At 44.8% G+C, this 19,488-nt stretch overlaps 1 protein-coding gene across 1 annotated transcript in view; it reads left to right on the plus strand.

The window, feature by feature from the left end:
• Positions 1–14,088: 14,088 nt before the first annotated feature.
• USP12 (ubiquitin specific peptidase 12) overlaps positions 14,089–19,488 on the plus strand; it is a 156,131-nt gene continuing 150,731 nt past the window's right edge. Inside the window, exon 1 of the mRNA XM_080662502.1 lies at positions 14,089–14,393. Within this exon, the coding sequence (XP_080518628.1) occupies positions 14,346–14,393 (48 nt within the window). The 5' untranslated portion in view covers positions 14,089–14,345. The remainder of the gene's footprint in view (positions 14,394–19,488) is intronic.

The raw sequence follows: 19,488 nt of genomic DNA on the forward strand, positions 1-19,488 counted from the left end.
TTTTTATTGTGGTAAATATACGTAACAATATTTGCCATTTTAACCATTATTAAGTATACAGTTCAATGGCATTAAATACATTCACATTATTTACTACCATCATCAACATTTATACCCAAAACTTTATAATCATCCTCAACAGAAACTCTGTCTCCATTAAACATTAACTCCTTCTTTCCCTTCTCCCAGCCCCTAGCAACCACCATCCTGTTTTGTCTCTGTGAATTTCACTGTTCTAAGTACCTCATATAAGTGAAAACATACATTTGTCCCTTTGTCACTGATGGACTTCAGTTAGCATAATGTTTTCAAGGTTCAACCATGCTGTGGTATGTATCAGAGTTTCCTTCCTTTTTCAGGCTGAATAATATTTCCTTATTTGTATTTACCATATTAAAAATGTTTTTATTTATTTCAGAGAGAGGAAGGGAGAGGGAGAGATAAAAATATCAATTATGAGAGAGAATCATGGATTGGTTGCCTCTTACACACCCTCTACTGGGGATTGAATCCATAATCCGGGTTGTTTCCATATTGCTATTGTGCATTCATTACTTTTTGAATCATGGGACCACACACTATTCTGATTGAATTATCTTGTTGAGGAGGGGAGAGGAAAGATTCTAAGTGAACAACCATGCTTTCCTCTTATATTATTCATCCTGGGATCCACTGAGGTTCTGTGTACTTATGCACAGTATCTCATTTAATCCTTCCAACAACAGTAGGGGTATTTCTCTTTGTATAATGAGGAAACTGAAACTTAGAGGGTTAAGAGCTGTTCAGGATCACCAACTGGACATCCTGGGAGGAAAAGAGGGGAGATTCAACCAAGCCTTTTGACACCCTAACCCTTGAGACACTGTAGTATTTCACAGGCCAACCACTACTTTGGAGCTTTATAAAATTTGACTTTTCCTTACTATTTTTGTTGTCTATTTCCTAATCCCCATGCAATAATTAATAACAGAATATTTAAACTAAGCAAATTCCTTGATGCTTACAGGCAGAAAAGAGAGGAAGCGGTAGCTCTGAGAACATTGTGTACCAGGTTGTCAGGAGAAGCAGCCATGGGCTTAAGCTGTGGAAAGATGGGGTATGTATTTCCCTGTTACCTGGAAGCTCTTTTAAAGGAAATTCTGGTATAATCTATCATTTGTGTATCCTCAAGGTTTGTGCCAGGAAGCAGGTATACAGTATCTGCTCCTGAGTGTAATTGCTGTTTAAAAAAAAAAAAGTAAATTTCAGTTTATAGCATGCCTGGTAGAATTGACCAGAGGGAATTGGGAAAGGCTAAAGCAAAAACCAAACAAACAAAAACTCCCCCAAACAAAAACACAAACTCTACCCAAAAACCCAGAAAAAAAAAGAAGTGCAAGTGCCCATGAAGATGAGGGTGCTTCCTATGAGGGGGAAGAGCCAGCTACAGGACTGCTCTGTGAACAGGCATTGGCATCTGATCATGTGATCATATGATCAAGTGATGGACTGTGAACATTGCTTGTTTTTCCATTTGGGCCTTGAGGGTGGAATGCTAAGGAATACGAGACTATAGAGGAATTTCTGGGTTCAGTTCCCTTCCCATCTCTCACCTCACAACTTCTGCCTTTTGACAGAGCAAGAAAACAATCCATAGACAGCTCTCTTGGAGCAGGCAAATAAAAGCTTGCCCTTTCATTCATGTGTAAAGAGACAGTGGCTTTCTTCACTAGGAGAGTCTGAGCCTGTGGTGGGTCCACCTAGGGCCAGCCGTTAGTGTGCAGGTTCTTGACTTCGTGTAGGAAAAATTTCACAGCATGAGTCCAGGTGACTATGAGGGAACATTTATTAAAGCTGGGGACATAAAACAAGAAAGGGCTTAGCATAGAACGAGCAACAGGAGAGCCGAGACTAGGCTGCCCTAGCTCTCTGTGAAGTCAGAGTAAAGGAGGCTTTGGGATCAGGTTCAGGGGTTAGCCTAGGATGAGCTACTGCTGCCCATTGTCCCCCTGGTTACAAGCCTGCTGGAGTCCTTTAGGGTTTAGGAGAGGCATGCCTGTGGTGGAAGAGGTGGGAGAAGAAGAGGGGAAAGGGAATGGTGGGGGCTGCTCCCCAGAGGGAGAGCATGCTGGGTACTTTGTCTTGAGACTTTATCTCTTCCTCGCAGGGGAATCTTAGGGGAGGTCTCAGGGGGGATGTTTTTAGTAGATTATTCATCCGTTTTCTATGTGTGCTCCTCCAAGGCCTTGGTATCCACTGATTGGTCAGCATCATTGCAGCTGGTCCTGGTGTAGCCTACCTGGTTTTGCTGCTTTTCTGGGTCTGGAGCTATAATACAACTGAGGCTCGGATGTTATTTCTAGGGGGGTGACCTTCTGCATATGCTGTAAATTGTTCTGCAGTTCGTTTAGCTATCTGTCTCAGTTTCCCTGTTCCACTTGTCTTGGCTTACTGGCCTATCTCACTAGGGAAGGAAGTGTCAGAGTTACTCAGATTTAAACTAGGCTCACACTGAGAAGTCACTTTTAAAAAGAAAAAACTTGAGAATGTGCCTTATAGTTAAAAACTATTTCACATAAATGTCTTTTATTTAAGCTTTAAAATGTTCAATTTACTTTTTGAAATAAACATTTAATTCAATTTAATTTTTTAAATAGTTAAATATTTGCATGGTTCAAAACTCAAAAAGCATTAAAAAGTATACAGTAAAAATTCTCTTTCCTCTTGTCTCCAATTTCCTCATCCCTACATCCTCAATCACAGGAAATTGCCATTAACAGTTTCTTGTACTAGTATATCTGACAGGAATTTATGTGAAACATATTTTGGAATTTTTGCTTTTGTTTAACACTGCTATGCTTAACTATTTTAATAGAGTATTTTTTTTTATTTTTTTTTATCACAAGTTGCCAACAGCACTTAAAAATATGGAACACTTCACGAATTTGCGTGTCATCCTTGCGCAGGGGCCATGCTAATCTTCTCTGTATCGTTCCAATTTTAGTATATGTGCTGCCGAAGCGAGCACTAGAGTATTTTTTAAAAAGAACAAGTGGAAGCCATGCCTATTTCCCTTAACTGATGTTTGAATGTTTCAGGAAAGCCCCAGGTGGTGCACTGCCTCTCACTAGGTGCCTCAGGTCAAGTGGCAAGAAGGTCTGCTGGGTCTTTGCTAATATGCACACTTGACAGTAAAATCACAAGTTAGAGCTAAATTGTTAGAATACAAACTCTGAACCTATGCTTAAACTCTTGAAAGTATATAGAAAAACCACCTTGAAACATTTGAGAAGTAGGTAATAGGTAGAGGGCAGGGTGAAGAAAGGAGCTGTCTCTACAGAAAACAAAAACAAAAATAAAAACAAAACAGAAACCCTAAAAACACAATAAAGAAAATCAGAGTTATGATTGGGGAAGTTAGACATAGGTACTGGAGACCCTTTGGAGTCCAGATGAATTTTCCTGAGAGCTGAGCAAATGCTGAGGTGAAAATGGGGAACTCCAACCTGAAGAGGGTCTGAGAAACAACAGAGTATCTGTCACTATTTTAGGAATCTTCAAATTTATTGTGTTGAATAGTCAAGATGAAACACCTCTATGTATCAGAATTATTTTTTTAAAATTTTTATTGTCTAAAGTTTCACATATGTCTCTTTTTCTCTCTCTCTTTTTTTTAAATAAATCTTTATTGTTCAGATTATTACAGGTGTTCCTCTTTTTTCCCCCATAGCTCCCCTCCACCTGATTCCCCACCCCACCCCATGTCCTTACCCACCCCCCCCCCCCGCCACTGTCTTCATCCATAGGTGTAAGCTTTTTGTCCAATCTCTTCCCGCACCCCTCACACCCCCTCCCCACTGAGAATTGTCAGTCCACTCCCTTTCTATGTCCCTGATTCTATTATATTCATCAGTCCATTCTGTTCTTCAGATTTTTTATTCACTTGATTTTTAGATTCACTTGTTGGTAGGTATGTATTTGATGTCATTTTGTTGTTCATAATTTTTATCTTTACCTTTTTCTTCTTCTTCCTCTTCTTAAAGAACACCCTTCAGCATTTCATGTAATCCTGGTTTGGTGGTGATGAACTCCTTTAGCTTTTTCTTGTCTGTGAAGCTCTTTATCTGACCTTCAACTCTGAATGATAGCTTTGCTGGGTAGAGTAATCTTGGTTGTAGGTTCTTGCTGTTCATCACTTTGAATATTTCTTGCCACTCCCTTCTGGCCTGCATAGTTTCTGTTGAGAAATCAGCTGACAGTCGTATGGGTGCTCCCTTGTAGGTAACTAACTGTTTTTCTCTTGCTGCTTTCAAGATTCTCTCTTTGTCTTTTGCCCTTGGCATTTTAATTATGATGTATCTTGGTGTGGTCCTCTTTGGATTCCTCTTGTATGGGGTTCTGTGTGCTTCCTGAACTTGTAAGTCTATTTCTTTCACCAGGTAGGGAAAGTTTTCTGTCATTATTTCTTCTAATAGGTTTTCAATATTTTGCTCTCTCTCTTCTTCTGGCACCCCAAAAATTCGGATGTTGGTATGCTTAAAGTTGTCCCAGAGGCTCCTTACACTATTATCATATTTTTGGATTTTTTCTTTTTGTTTTTCTGGTTGGGTGTTTTTTGTTTCCTCATATTCCAGATCTTTGGTTTGATTCTTGGGGTACGTTGATCTACAGTTGAGTTTCTGTATATTCTTTATTTCAGACAGTGTATGCTTAATTTCTGACTGGTCCTTTTCCATTTTTTTGGTATTCTCATTAAGATCCTTAAAGGTCTCACTAAGTTCCTCAGCGGTTTTCAGAAGATTCTTGAGTAACCTTATAAATGTGGTTCTGAACTCTATGTCATCCAGTAGTTTGCTTTCTTCCATTTCTCTCATTCGTGACATGTTTCTTGGTCTCCGCATTTTGCTGCTTCCTTGTGTTGATGGAGTGGCTTTGTGTGGTAGGTGACCTATAGGGGCCAGTAGCTCAGCCTCCCCAATCACTTGAGGTGGACACCTTTGGTACACCCCTTTGTGGGCTGAGTGCAAAGTCTTGGTATAGTTAAGCCTTGATTACTGTTGGTACATTGGGAGGAATTGACCTCCAGGCCAATTGGCTGTGAGGACCCACTGTGTCTATAATGGAAGAACTGCTGCGCTGGAGACATGCTTATGGTGCAGGACTTGTTTCAGTGGGGCTTTGGTGCTCACTGAGTCTGCCTCTTGAATGTGTCACTTATGGATGTCAGGAGTTGAAATCTGGTGTCTCACACTGACCACTAGGTACACTGGCTTCTGGATCTCCAATGGGGTGCAGGTCAGCTACTGTCTGAGGCCACCCAGCAGGTGCTACAGCGAGAACTACAGTTTTCTCCTCTTTGCTTGGGGTTTGGAGGTTTTGGAGCTGTCTGACCTGGGCTGCAAGTTTGCTATGTTAAGCTGCAATAGGGCAGACCATTCATATGCTAAAGCCCCTGCTTGGAGCTTGGGTGGGTTTGTAGGTTGTGCGGGGCGGGGTCTCAGGGCGTCACTAGGCTAGGGTGTGGCAAACAGCGATGGCTGCCAGAAGTCAGCTCTGTGTCTCCGACAGTGTCCCCGCGTCCTGTGCCCCAGCACGGTAAACAATTATTCCTGCGCGCAGCCCTGCAAGCAAGCCTCCCTCACTTTCTGACCCCCACGGCAGACAGTCCAGCTTCTCCCCGTAGGAGTTTGGGTCCCCTGAGTCTCCCCAGAAACTGGAGTTCAGAGTAATCGGGAGCTTGTCTCCCTTCGGGTTGAAAACAGCAGTGCTCCCAATTCGCGCGTCTCTGTACCTCAGCTTTTCCGCGCTTGTGCACCCCTCAATGCTGTTTGCTCTTTCCTTCTAGTTGTAGAACTTCCACTCAGCCAGCTTTCCTGTGGTTCTGGGTGATAGACGTTTTGTCTTTTAGTTGTAGTTTTGAAATTGTTGTGTGAGGCAGCAGTTTAGGTGTTTACCTACGCCTCCATCTTGGATCCTCTTTTTTTCTCAATTGACCCCCCCCCCCCCCCCCGCCGTCCCCTGCCCCAGTCATTCCCACCAGGGCAAGACCCCACCACCCCAGTGTCTGTGTCCACTGGTTATGCTAATATGCAAGCATACAAGTCTTTTGGTTGCTCTCTAACCCACCCCTGCTTCCCCCACCATTTGTCTCTGGATCTATTCTTGTTCATCAAATTATGTTGATCATTATATCCCACATATGAGTGAGATCATGTGATATTTATCTTTCTCCAACTGGCTTATTTTGCTTAGCATAATGCTCTCCAGTTCCATCCATGCTGTTGCAAATGGTAAAAGTTCCTTCTTTTTTATAGCGGCACAGTATTCCATTGTGTAGATGTAACCAAGTTTTTTAATCCACTCATCTGCTGATGGGCACTTAGGCTGTTTCCAAATCTTAGCTATTATAAATTGTGCTGCTATGAATATAGGGGTGCATATATGCTTTCTGATTTGTGTTTCTAGTTTCTTGGGATATATTCCTAGAAGTGGGATGACTGGGTCAAATGGGAGTTCCATTTTTAGTTTTTTGAGGAAACTCCATACTGTCTTCCACAGTGGCTGTACCAGTCTGCATTCCTACCAGCAGTGCAAGAGGGTTCCTTTTTCTCCATTTCCTTGCCAGCACTCGTCATTTGTTGATTTGTTGATGATAGCGTATCAGAATTCTTTTAGTTTTTTATTTGCTCTAGAGTTGGACATACTTATAGTGTAAATGTTTATGGGTTGAGTTCATTCAGTAACAAGTATTTACTGACGATTCTCTCCCAGGCATTGGGGATAGAGCTCTATAAACAGACAAGGTTCTACCGTAGTTCTCATAGAGCTTCTGCTGAAAGGAGTGGATCCAGAGTCAGGGCAGGCCTCCTTGTGAAGCGGTAAGTGTTCCAGGGAGAAGGGACGGCCAGTACAAATGTTCAGAGGAAGCAGGGAACTTGTTGGAAGCAAGTGTAATACGAACATGGTGATTGAAGCAGGAAGAGTGAGATGAAGCTAGAAATACAGGAAAGAGGAGGGGGAGGAGGAGACAACAACAACAGATATATCTGTTCTTAAAGATATAATTATGTTACTCTTTCAGATTTTCCCACTATTCCCTGTGTATCAGGATTTACTATGTGGTATCATTTTTTTTTTTTACAGTGTAAAATTTTTATATTTAGAATTAGGCAGCTGGACTCAGTTTAGATGATTCCAATTTTGTTGGCAACATCCAAAGCATCATAGTCAGGAGCCAGTCGAACATATGCCTTCTTCTCGCCATCAGGCCTGATCAGGGTGTTATGTGGTATCATTTTGATGCCTAAAGAAGAAACAATCCCTGGCTGGGTAGCTCAGTTGGTTAGAGCATTGTCCCAATACCCCAAGGTTGTTGGCTCTATCTCTGGTCAGGGCATGTACAAGAACCAACCAATGAATGCATAAATAAGTGTAACAACAAATCAGTGTTTCTCTCTCTCTCTCTGTCTCTCTCCCTTCCTCCTTCTCTAAAATATTTTTTTTAAAAAAAGAAACAATTTCTTCTCTTAGCCCTTATAAAAGCATAAATCACACAAATGGCACCTATCTAATTTAAAATTGTTTGAATATATGTTTTTCTCTCAATCAGATGGCAGACTTTCTGAAGGCAGGACTCTTGTTCCTTAAGTGTCTGCCCATAACCTTCATAAGCAGGAGGTACTCAACAGATAGGTTGACTAAAAAAAATGAGATTCATATATACATGGCTGAATGCTTGTGTGACCAGAATGGATCATGTGTGAACATGAGGTTGTCAGTGTGGGGTACACTTTATTCCTCTATCTCTGTCTTCCTCTTTTCACAGAAGAAAGAGGTAGCTAATGAAAGCACTGGAGGAGGTGTCCCTTCTCAAGTGAAGTTCAGCAAACTTATGATTGGAATGATTATGTCATCTTCCCCAGCATCTGAGTAGTCTCCTCTGGCAAGGCCTTGCTTAAAGAGAAGCCAAGGACACAAAGAAAATATTCTGGTTTACTTCTCTGCTCACAAGTCAAGGTTTATCTCTCCAGTTATAGACCTGTTAGTTTTATGTCTCCTTGAAATTCTCTGCCATGTTTAGTCTCAACAAATTTCAGGATTAGGAATCCAAACTGATACTATGAAGAACCAAGAAGAAGGTTTAAGGCAGGCTGATTCTACCACTTATTGATGGATATGACAGCAGAGATCCCAGAGCCCATAACCTTTGCTGGTGTCACTGTGGGTTGGATTGTTCACTTACCATCCTACTCATCTCTACAAACTCCCTGCAAAACTCTTCATGAGGCAGCCTTTACACATCTCATACTCTTTCAGGGTCCCTGTAGGCAACTTTCCCTCTACCTAGGAGATCACTGCCTTCCACTCCCCGCTCACTGTTCATCCTCTCCTGGATTTGAAGCTGTCCTCAGCTTATCCCTCCTCAGGCAGAACTAGTCCCTCCCCCCACATTCCCAGCTGACAGCATTTGGTTCATTTTCTTAGCTCATTTTCCATACAAATCATCTGTCTATCCCAATAGACTGTGTGTTTCCTGAGGGGAAAGATTTCTCTCAGTCATCTGTAGATGATCAATAATAATGGTTTTAATGAATGAACTCACATTTCAGTTTTAAATAGAGTATACTGGGGCTGTGCCTTTGGCTCTCTTCTTTTAAACCTAGATTTCAATAAAGACAAGTTTTAGGTATATTAATTACATGCTATCCTGCCCAGCAAAGCAGTCATGTTTTCCCTGTGCAGATGACTGGACTCTGCTCATTTGCATTAGGAGTAAGCCTCGAAAAATGAGTGGCTGACTTGTGATTCGAACCAACAAAAGAACATCACTGTTTTGAGTAACATCTACCTTTGAGCAGTTGGATGATGTTAATTCATGCCACCAGGAAGGTTGATTCATTAAACTGTCAATGGGCAGGGTAGAGGAGGAGTGAGATCATGGGTTTCCAGTCAGTGTCTTGGTGTGGACCTGGCTCTGCCCTGCCTGGACAGCGCCATGCTGACTGTGGTAAAATGAGTAGCAAGTGACTGAGCTCCAAGGGCATTGGAAGGGTTCCATTAGAAAATGCATCTGAGAATTAGGCATCTGTCACATAGCAGAGGTTCATTAAATCTGAGGAAGTAAACTGGCATCCTGAGGGCTGTATTTGCCCACCCTGACTTTTTAAAATGTTGACTTTGAATAGCCACTGTGAGCACTCCAGCTTGTATTGAAGGCCAGGCTATTCTAAATATCCTCCATGTTTTGTCCTCTGAAGTAGACATAACCATTACCCTTATTTTCCAGAGGAAGAGAGTAAGATAAAGAAATATGTCTTTGATTATATTTTGTAGTTAAAACCTTCATGTGAATCCCAAAGGAGTTAGTGCCTCTCAGGTTCCTCCTACTAGAATCCGAATGAGGCACTTTCACATGAGCTGGCGAAGCAGCAGAGTGGATACAAGCGTGACTTCTGGAGCCAGGTTCAGATCCTAGCTCCACTGATTACTAGTTGTGCAACCTTGTGCAGGGAAGACAACTTTTCCCTTCTAGATTTCATGGCTGGTTTAATAATTGACATGACAGATAAACGAGAGAAAAACAAATTTAATTTGGTGCGTACAAGAGTTTATAGAAATATGAGACTTAAAGAATTGACCAAAGCAGGCAGCTTTATACATTTTAGACAAAGAAACAACACATTTGTACAGAACTGACAAAAGTGTTTGGGCTTGGGGTAGCTAATGAGTGGAGAAGTATCAGTTTTTTTTTTATCCAGCTTTCTCAGCCCTGAATTCTCTATCTCTAGTGATAAGGATGTTTCTCTACCCTCCTGGTACAGGGAGGGTACCTTTCACATGGATGATTTATCTCCTGCTTTCAGGGGGATGAAGGAAGCTCAGAGTGTCCTTCTTACACTGGCTTTTTCTCAAGTAACTTTAATTCAAAATAATCAATATGCCAAAGTAGTATGTTTGGGGATAGCATATTCTGCACCCTCTCACTTGGGAAAGTTATCTGTGTCTCAGTTTCCTAGAAAATGGGGATAATAATAGCACCACTTTCATGGCTTTATGAGGATTTGATCAAATGCTTGGAGTAGCTCTAGCCAGTTTGGCTCAGTGGATAGTGTTGGCCTGAAGACTGAAGGGTCCCAGGTTTGATTCAGGTCAAAGGCACACACCCAGTAGAAGGGTGTGCAGGAGGCAGCCAATCAATGGTTCTCTCTCATCATTGATGTTTCTATCTCTCTTTCCCTCTCCCTTCCTCTCTGAAATAAAAAAAAATATATTTAAAAAATGAAAAAATAAAATGTTTGGTGTACAGATAAGTCCTTAATAAGTACTACCTGTCATTATGGATGTCTTATATTGCCTGTATTCCCCACTCCCGCCCCACCCCCCACCATTCCCTACCCTGTCACAGGCAGCATGTCACTCATTTATGTTAGCTGGTGCAAATCTGAATGCCTTTAGGGAGAAGAGAAGTGGCAGAATTACACTGAGTGGTCCAATTATTATGATCTCTGAATGCATAATAATCTGGCCACTCAGTGTATATCCTATATAATAAAAGGCTAATATGCAAATGTCCGCTAAACCAGGAGTTCGACCAGCAGGCAGGCCGGCCAACCACCCATGTCCGCTCCCCCTGGCCAGGCTGGCTGGACCCACCCATGCACGAATTCATGCACCGGGCCTCTAATATATATATCCTATATAATTAAAGAGTAATATGCAAATTGACCGTACCTCCGCTACAACCACAAGCCACGCCACCAGCCAATTAGGAGCGAGTATGCAAATTAACCCAACCAAGATGGCTGCGGCCACGGAGAGAGCAGGAGGCTTGGGTTTCCCTGGCAATGGAGGAAGCCAAGTTTCCACAGCCCTGGCCTGCCTTGGCCTCTGCTCAAGGCTACAAAGTTTCAATTATAGAAGATAAATAAATCCTAGATACCAGGGCCTCCACTTGGGTCGCAGGGGGGCATGGCCAGCCTGCAAACCACCACAGGCCCCTCACCCAGGCCGCCCCACACCCCAAGGGAACCTCCACCCTGATCCGGGACACCCTTCAGGGCAAACCAGCCGGCCCCCACCTGTGCACCAGGCCTCTATCCTATCTAATAAAAGAGTAATATGAAAATTGACCATCACTCCAACACACAAGATGGCTGCCCCCATGTGGTCAAAGATCCTGCCCCCATTTGGACACAAGATGGCCGCCACTGGATGGCCAGCAGGGGAGGGCAGTTGGGAGGGACCAGGCCTGCAGGGAAGGGTAGTTGTGGGGGACCCAGGCCTACAGGGGAGAGCAGTTGGGGGGGTACCAGACCTGCAGGGGAGGGCAGTTGGGGGCGATCAAGCCTGCAGCGGAGGGCAGTTAGGGATGACCAGGCCTGTAGGGGAGGGCAGTTAGGGGTGACCAGGTCTGCAGGGGAGGGCAGTTAGGGGCAATCATGCTGGCAGGGGAGCAGTTAGGCATCCATCAGGCTGGCAGGGGAGTGGTTAGGGGGTGATCCAGCTGGCAGGCAGAAGCGGTTAGGGGCAATCAGGCAGGCAGGCAGGTGAGCAGTTGGGAGCCAGCAGTCCTGGATTGTGAGAGGGATCCCATATTGGAGAGGGTGCAGGCTGGGCTGAGTGACATACCCCCTCACCCCCGTGCATGAATTTCGTGCACTGGGCCTCTAGTGTGTGTATACACACACACACACACACACACACACACACACACATACACATACACTGAGTGGCCAGATTATTATGTGTTCAGAGATCATAATAATCTGGCCACTCAGTGTATATGAGTGACATCTGGTTTGAGGGAGACAAGATAAGTAACAGAAATATGGGTAGCTTGCAAGTAACCGGACAGTGTATGATGTGTAAAAGTATTCAAATGAGACAAATTTAAAAAATGTGCTGACCAACGGATTAAGGATGGCTCTAGTTCATTTATGGCACTTGCTTGGTTTTTGAGGTTATCTGGGTCTATTTTGTAGCTTATACTCTCATGAAGGCCCCAAAGAAGTCAGAGGTACTCAAACTCATCTTTCTCTAGGCATAATCAAGCACTTTGTAAAACTGATACAGATAAAAACTGTGTTCTAAGCTCCGATGCTTCCCCTGCCACATGAGCTCTAGGTGCAAAAGTGTGGCATTTTAGCCAAATATTATGTTCAACTACATTATATATTGTTTAAAAAAACACCGGAGGGCAGCGCATAGCACATAGAAGAATCTCTCTTTTTGTTGTGCCTCTCTGATTAACCTTAAGCTGGGGAGACAAGGCATGGTGAGATTGTGCAATTAGGTTCTATGATATCACCTGCAAATTTAGATGGCTATAACATCAAACACAACTCCAGATAATTCTATCAGTAATTCATTTTTAAAAGGCCTGTTCTTCCATAAACTATGTATAGAGCTGGTGGCCTCTGTTCCTGTGACTTTTAGGATTCATGGACAAGGCGACATGGTGGTGAGCACTGTAGATGGAGGTGGGGCTTAAATTCTGGTACATCAGAACTGTGTGCTGGAAGAGAATAGCAAGTGTGGAGGACAGGATGACAACAGACATTTATCCAAAAGGGCGAGATAGGATCCAGGAGCATTGTGACAGTGGTAGGAGGCCCAGGCAGGCCCTGGAGGTCTAAGTAGAATGGAACACAGCAAATGGAATTCAGGTGGGTGACACTAGGCAGGAAAAAGGAGGCAAACACCCATACACCTAAATCTGAATGGGTGGTGACAAACAGGGTCCTAACCACTGGCTTGCATATCAGGCAAAGAGCGAGGGCCCCAAATAACATGGAGGCAGGTGCCTGGAGAACCAAGCCAGCTACAGTGGGACTAGGCTATATTCTATTTGCATTTTTTTTCTCCAAACAAGCTTATAATGAAAGTCATTATAGAAACAGAATTCATGTACCAGAAATCTATTTTTCACCTAATTTTTTCTTTGAATGCTTTGTTTTGTGTTTTGAATACTTTGAACCTATGATGTGAAGCATATCTGATTTTAGAAGTTTGTCTGAATTCAGTTCCTCAGCCCCATTGAAATGGGGGAACCCAGGAAAGCACCCCATTAGTACGTTTCACCAATCAAAAAATATCACAAGCTTTCTAATATAAGAATTTATGAAGTTATGTTACACACTTGAACTACTTTCTCAAATAGAAAGAAATAAAGCTGAGTTGCTTGACACGAACAGGGTAAAACGAATTTTATAAACGTAGAAAAGAGGAACTGCTAGCTAATAATGCTTAAATGTTTCTCACATTTGAGAGACGTCTGGTCTTGGTAACATCATCATCATTATTGGGCTAAGATCTCCATTTTGCAATTCAACTTTAAGGATGAATATGTTTAGAAATTGTGTTTCTAAACATATTCTGAATTTATGGCCAATAGGCAGGCATAAGGCAGCTTCGCCCCCCTTTCCCGACCCCTTACCATTACTTACCTTTCTTCTTAATTCAAGGAGTTAAACATAGTTTCTTTTTGCCTCTTTCATTTTTATGCATTTGGCCTTTTGCTAAGTTAGGGAGCTTTGACTCAGGCGATTCCAAAGAAACAAACCACCTTACATTTTGTTTAGTGCTTGGAACGTTGGATTACCTGGGTTATTTTAAATGTACAGAGGCAGGTTTACTGACATCCCACTCAGAATTATCCAGATCACTGCCCCATTTTCTGTTTCAGCAGTGAGAAATAGCTGTCCTTTCGCCCTCGGTGGAGGCTGCGGTCAGTCCCTCCCGGGATTTGTACACCCCTTCCCCCCGCCCCGCAGCGACCGCACCTCCGCAGCAACCCCTATCACCTACAGCTCACGCGGACTGGAGCGGGCTCTAGGACCGCGAGAGACGTCAGCAGGAAGCGGCGCCTGGCCGAGCGCCGGGCAGGGCCGGCTCGGGAGTTCCCCCGCAGGCGCGCTCCGGGGGAGGGGCGTGCGTGGGGAGTGGGCGGGGCTGCGCGCGAGGAGGTCCGGGCGCGCGGCGGGTGGGCGGGGCGCGCCGCTGGGCCGCGCAGCCGCGAAGCGGGCGGGGCTTTAGGGCCTCGGCGGAGCCCGCTCCCCAGCGCGCTGGGCGGGGTGTGTGCCGGGCAGCTTCGCGGGCAGGCGCGGGCCCCGAGGCAGCGGCTGCGCGCCCTGCGCCGGGGAGGAGCCGGGGGCGGGCGGCCAGCAGGAGGGGACTGGGGCCCGAGGTGGGAAGTGCCGGAGCGCCGGCGGCGACGACGGCAGCGTTGGCAGAACAGGCTCGGTGCGTGGGTCCGCGGCGGCTCGGGGTCCGCCCGCGGGCTGCGGTGCGAGAGGGCGGCCCGGCTCCCCTTCTCTCCCGCCCGCCGCCGCCGCCGCTGTGATTGGGTGGAAGATGGCGCTGGGCGGATGGAAATCCTAATGACAGTCTCCAAATTCGCCTCCATCTGTACCATGGTAGGTGCGGCGGGGGGCGGCCCGGGACCTTTGGGGCAGACTGGCGGCGGGACCCGTCTCCGCCCTCCGGCCGTCCGCGGGGCCCGGGTGGGGGTGGTGGGCAGCGGGGGCAGTTGGACGGCGGCGGGCTGGGAGTGCGGGGATTAGCGGCCCCGTGGACGGGGCGGCGCGAGGGTGACGGGGGTGGGGGGCGTCCGTGCAGGTAGTAGCGGGGGGCGGGCCCCGGTCTTAAGCGCCCTGGGGCTCAACTGCTGAAGTCTTCGCGAAGCACGGGGGCCGAGCGGAGGGCGCACCCGGGCTGGAGCGCGGCCCCGGCCGGGGTCGGAGGTAGGAGGTCTGCGGCGCGCGCGCTCCGTTGCCGTCTGGCAGTGTGCGGAGCCGGGAGGTGGCCCTGTGCGGCGGTGGGGGTCCGCGGGCAGGAGGGCGGGGTCTCATTCCTGCTCGGGAGAGAACGGAAGTTCAGTGCAGATTCCCTCCCGGCGCCCCGGCGAGGCCGAGTTCCCCCGAACCGGTGCTTAGGGAAAGGGGTGTGCATGAAGATGGAAACTTTAAATAAGTGCTGCGGAAATTTTCTCTATTACTACTCTTTCGGAGAGTAACGAGCTTTCCCTTACCCAACCTTGTGTCCAGGTGGCAGTCTTGTCTTTGGGAATCTACGTTAATGCTGCAAACAGCTTAAGCTTTCCTGTCATTTGTTTACTTGAATCACATCTGTGTGTGGCTTGAAGTATTTCTGTGCAGGGACTGACTGCAAAATTATGGTTTGTGTTCTATTGGGGTTTCTAAATAGACTTTAAGGGCAAAGTGCTAATGCCTGTTGAAAAGTCCCAAGTGAAGCAAAACGTGGGTGCATGTAAATCTTGGTGATTTTGTGCTTAGCCAGGAGGACCACAATTTCCCACTCGATGGGGCAAATTCGTTTCAAGCTTTTTTATGAGCTTACATCTGAGAATCATAATTATGGGCCATCACAGAAAAAAGTTATTCTTCTCAACGTGAGCCTGGTAATTATGTTTTAAAAGAATTTTGAAATCTTTCCTAATGTTTTGTCTTACTAGCTTTTTTATTTTTATGCACCTGACTGCGTATAGGAGATCCCCAAGCAATCTTCGATTTAAGGGTGGTATATTTTATATACCTTTTTTAAAGGAGTGGTGAATCAGATCCGCAAAATGCTTTAGAAGCAGATTCTATACTGCATGCTGATGAACAGTATTAAAAAATGGCTGAAATCAGGTGGGATTAAAACCTACATCAGTGATTTTCAACCTTTTCATCTCATTGCGCACATAAACTAATTACTGAAATTCTGTGGCACATCAAAAATTTATTCTTTGTTGATCTTACAAAAAAATAGATATACTTTTGATTCATTTACACTGATGGATGGCTATTGTTGTGGTGGCTGTTAATCATTTTTTTATTTGACAGTCTAAGGGAAAAGAGGTCAATGCCCTGACTAAATAATTAGATATTGTGTGTTTTTTAAATTCTTGTGGCACACCGGTTGAAAATCATTGATCTACAGGATATCAGGAATCATATTGAAGAATGAATCATTGGTGAACTCATTTCCTCAAATAGATGTTTGTTTTTCTCACAATTTATATTTTAGGAGGTATTGATATTAAAGGAATTATATTAACATGATTTTTGAGGGTCATTTAGATTATTTTTGGATATTCCAGTTATTCTATTTCAGAAGGAATATGATAATTAAGTCTTTGAGAGTGATAATCTTGCCAGATTGCTGAGCTACACAGATTATTGGGTCATAGTACATTGTCAAAGTCTCGTTCTTCGGGAGTGATGTGTTACTCTTTACTAACCATTCATTTACTCGGGTATATCAGGTATACATTTGGCACCCACTATCAGGGGAGGGCAAACTTTTTGACTCGAGGGCCACAATGGGTTCTTAAACTGGACCGGAGGGCCGGAACAAAAGCATGGATGGAGTGTTTGTGTGAACTAATATAAATTCAAAGTAAAGGAGCGGAGGGGAGAGCAAGAGAACCCTCCGCTCTTTCGGCTCCGCGGGCCGGACAGAACAGCCGAACGGGCTGGATCCGGCCCGCGGGCCGTAGTTTGCCCACAGCTGGTCCGATACTGCTGAGTGTTAGGTAAAGAGCAGTGATCAAGACAGCCTCTGCTTTCATGGTGTTTACAGTGTAGCTGAGGGAGACAATATTCAAATGATTATATTAGTAAATAAAAATATACTATAATCAGATTAGGAAAATGAGGCACAGAGAGATTTGCCAAGTCAAACATGAGTAAGTGGGATTCTGATCTCAAGAACGCAGACTCCGAAGCTCTTCCTAGGGCTTCCACTCTGGGGCATTAATTGCATGTGATGTGTGCATATTGTTGGCAAATACAAAAACACCAGCGCCTGGCCAAATGAGATTGTTTCAAAAGTAATGTTAAAATTGTGTCTATATTTATATTTTGATGTGCTTCCAGAGTAATGCTAAATATCTCAAAGTAATTTGCAATTTTATCCTTTAAAGAAAAAACTGTAACTTACCTTCTGAGAATTACAAAATTAACAACCAAGGAAAATGAAGATATTTACCTCTGTGCTTTTATAAATGCTATTTTTCTAGGCTTTGAACACTCCGCCTTCCCCCTTGTCTAGTGAATTCATACCTGTCTGTCAAGCAGATAGCCTTACTTGAATAATCATACTCCTGTCCATCCCCATCCTTCATCCCTCATATAATTTAACTGCATATTTGTTATCTCAATAGCACTTATCATATGTAATGTGTTGTACATTTTCCTCTTATCTGCTTTTTAGATTGTGAAGGTTTAAGGGGAGGGACTGTCATTTATTTCTGCCCTTTGATGGAGGGCTAACTTCTGCATATAATAAAACAGTTTCCAGAGTCCTTTTTACCTGAGCAAAGTGAGTTTGGTTAAACATGGATGAGATTGGAGGTGTGTGTGGAGTGGTGGGGAGGAAAGGGGCTGGACCTAAAGAGAATGATAGTTCTCAGAGAATCAGCAGCTGTGGAAACATTTATGATGAATTAAAATTTTATTCTATAAATAATAAAGTTCACATAATTTTTTCATTTGTCAACATAAGGTTGCAAATTGGCAGTACCTTAATTGGGTTAAATAACTGTGTTAAAAGCAAATCTTTCAGATGTCTTTTTTAGATCACTATTGTTCTGCTTACATGTGAAAATTAGTTTTCTTTACTTAAGTTAGCCTGAGTCAAATGCGTGGTTATGTTTAGATTGCCCTGAATAAATTTGCAAAGATATCTCTAGAAATGCCTCTTGTTATTTGTCCGTGAAAAATACATTTTTAGTATCACATGGTGTTTATTTGGCCTCTGAAGTAATTGGAGACTTTCAGGGCCTGGCACAGAGTAGCTACCCAATTTTTAAAATTGTACTTAATAATGATGAAATAATGGGAAAAGTGACCAAAACCATGGAGAGGCCTATGTTTTGAAATTGAGGTGGAAGTTCTAGAGCTGTTTTTGGTGGCCTAGGACTAGAGAGTATAGTATGGATCCTGGCTGTTAATGGAGGCAGGGCTTCATAAATGTTCACTAGCTCCCACTGTGATAATTATCATCCCTTCCTATGCAGTGGTTGTAGGAGTCATGGTTGGGAAGGGATTGTTGGGGAGGGACTGCATAAAGGAGAAGCTGCTGCAGGGGAAGGTAGATCATGAGGTGGCACTGGCCTGGCTGCTTGCCCACGTGCATCCACGGGGTGAGATAGGTCTGTTAGAATGTGGTGTCAGTGAGGCCAAGGCCACAAGTTAGCTGATTAGTGCAGTGGTCGGCAAACTCATTAGTCAACAGAGCCAAATATCAACAGTACAATGATTGAAATTTCTTTTGAGAGCCAAATTTTTTAAACTTAAACTTCTTCTAATGCCACTTCTTCAAAATAGACTCGCCCAGGCCGTGGTATTTTGTGGAAGAGCCACACTCAAGGGGCCAAAGAGCCGCATGTGGCTCGCGAGCCCCATTTGCCCACCACTGGATTAGTGGATCTAACAGGTTTACCTTCAGCAAGCCTGTATATAGTACAGCACCCTGCCCATGTTAACTTTGAACTATTCTTGGAAGAAAAGTCCCTGGTGAAGCTGGCTATTTGTCTTTTCTTCAGTCTCACTGGCATCATTCAGTAAGAGTAAGAGTAAGATGTGTTGTGTGGTCAGAGCACTCCAGAAAGAAAGGAAGGGAAGCAAACCTCCAGGCTCTTGCTTTGTTGAGGGGGTGGTTTGATAGTCTCCTTTTCATGAAGTCAGAATATTATCCTATACTAGAGGCCCGGTGCACGAAATTCATGCACGGGGGCAGGGGGTGTCCCTCAGCCCAGCCTGCACCCTCTCCAATCTGGGACCCCTCGAGGGATGTCCGACTGCCCGTTTAGGCCCAATCCCCATGGGCAGTCGGACACCCCTCTCACAATCCAGGACTGCTGGCTTCCAACCACTTGCCTGCCTGCCTGCCTGATTGCCCCTAACTGCTTATACCTGCCAGCCTGATCACCCCCTAACCACTCTCCTGCCAGCCTGATTGGTGCTTAACTGCTCTCCTGCCAACCCGATTGCCCCTAACTGCCCTCCCCTGCTGGCCGGGCCGCCCCTAACTGTCCTCCCCTGCAGGCCTGGTTGCCCCAAACTGCCCTCCCCTGCTGGCCTGGTCACCCCTAACTGCCCTCCCCTGCAGGCCTGGTCCCTCCCACCTGCCCTCCCGCGCTGGTCTGATTGCCCACAACTGCCCTCCCATCTTGTGGCGGTCATCTTGTGTCTACTTGGGTGCAGCCATCTTGTGTGTTGGAGTGATGGTTAATTTGCATATTACATCTTTGTTATATAGGATGGTAATCCTATATAATAAAAGGCTAATATGAAAATAGATCGAACGGCGGAACAACCGGAACAACTGAACAACTGGTCACTATGATGTGCACTGACCACCAGGGGGCGTGCGCGGAACATGGCGGGCGTCGGCCGCAGTGCGATGGTGGAGCAGGTGAGCAGGGGCGCCAGACCAAGGTGGGGTGCCAGTCGCTGTCATCGGGGCGAGCCTCTGGTGGTTACTGAAAATGCTTTGCTTCCG

The sequence above is a fragment of the Plecotus auritus genome (assembly GCF_963455305.1).
Source record: "Plecotus auritus genome assembly, chromosome: 3".
NCBI lineage: Eukaryota > Metazoa > Chordata > Mammalia > Chiroptera > Vespertilionidae > Plecotus > Plecotus auritus.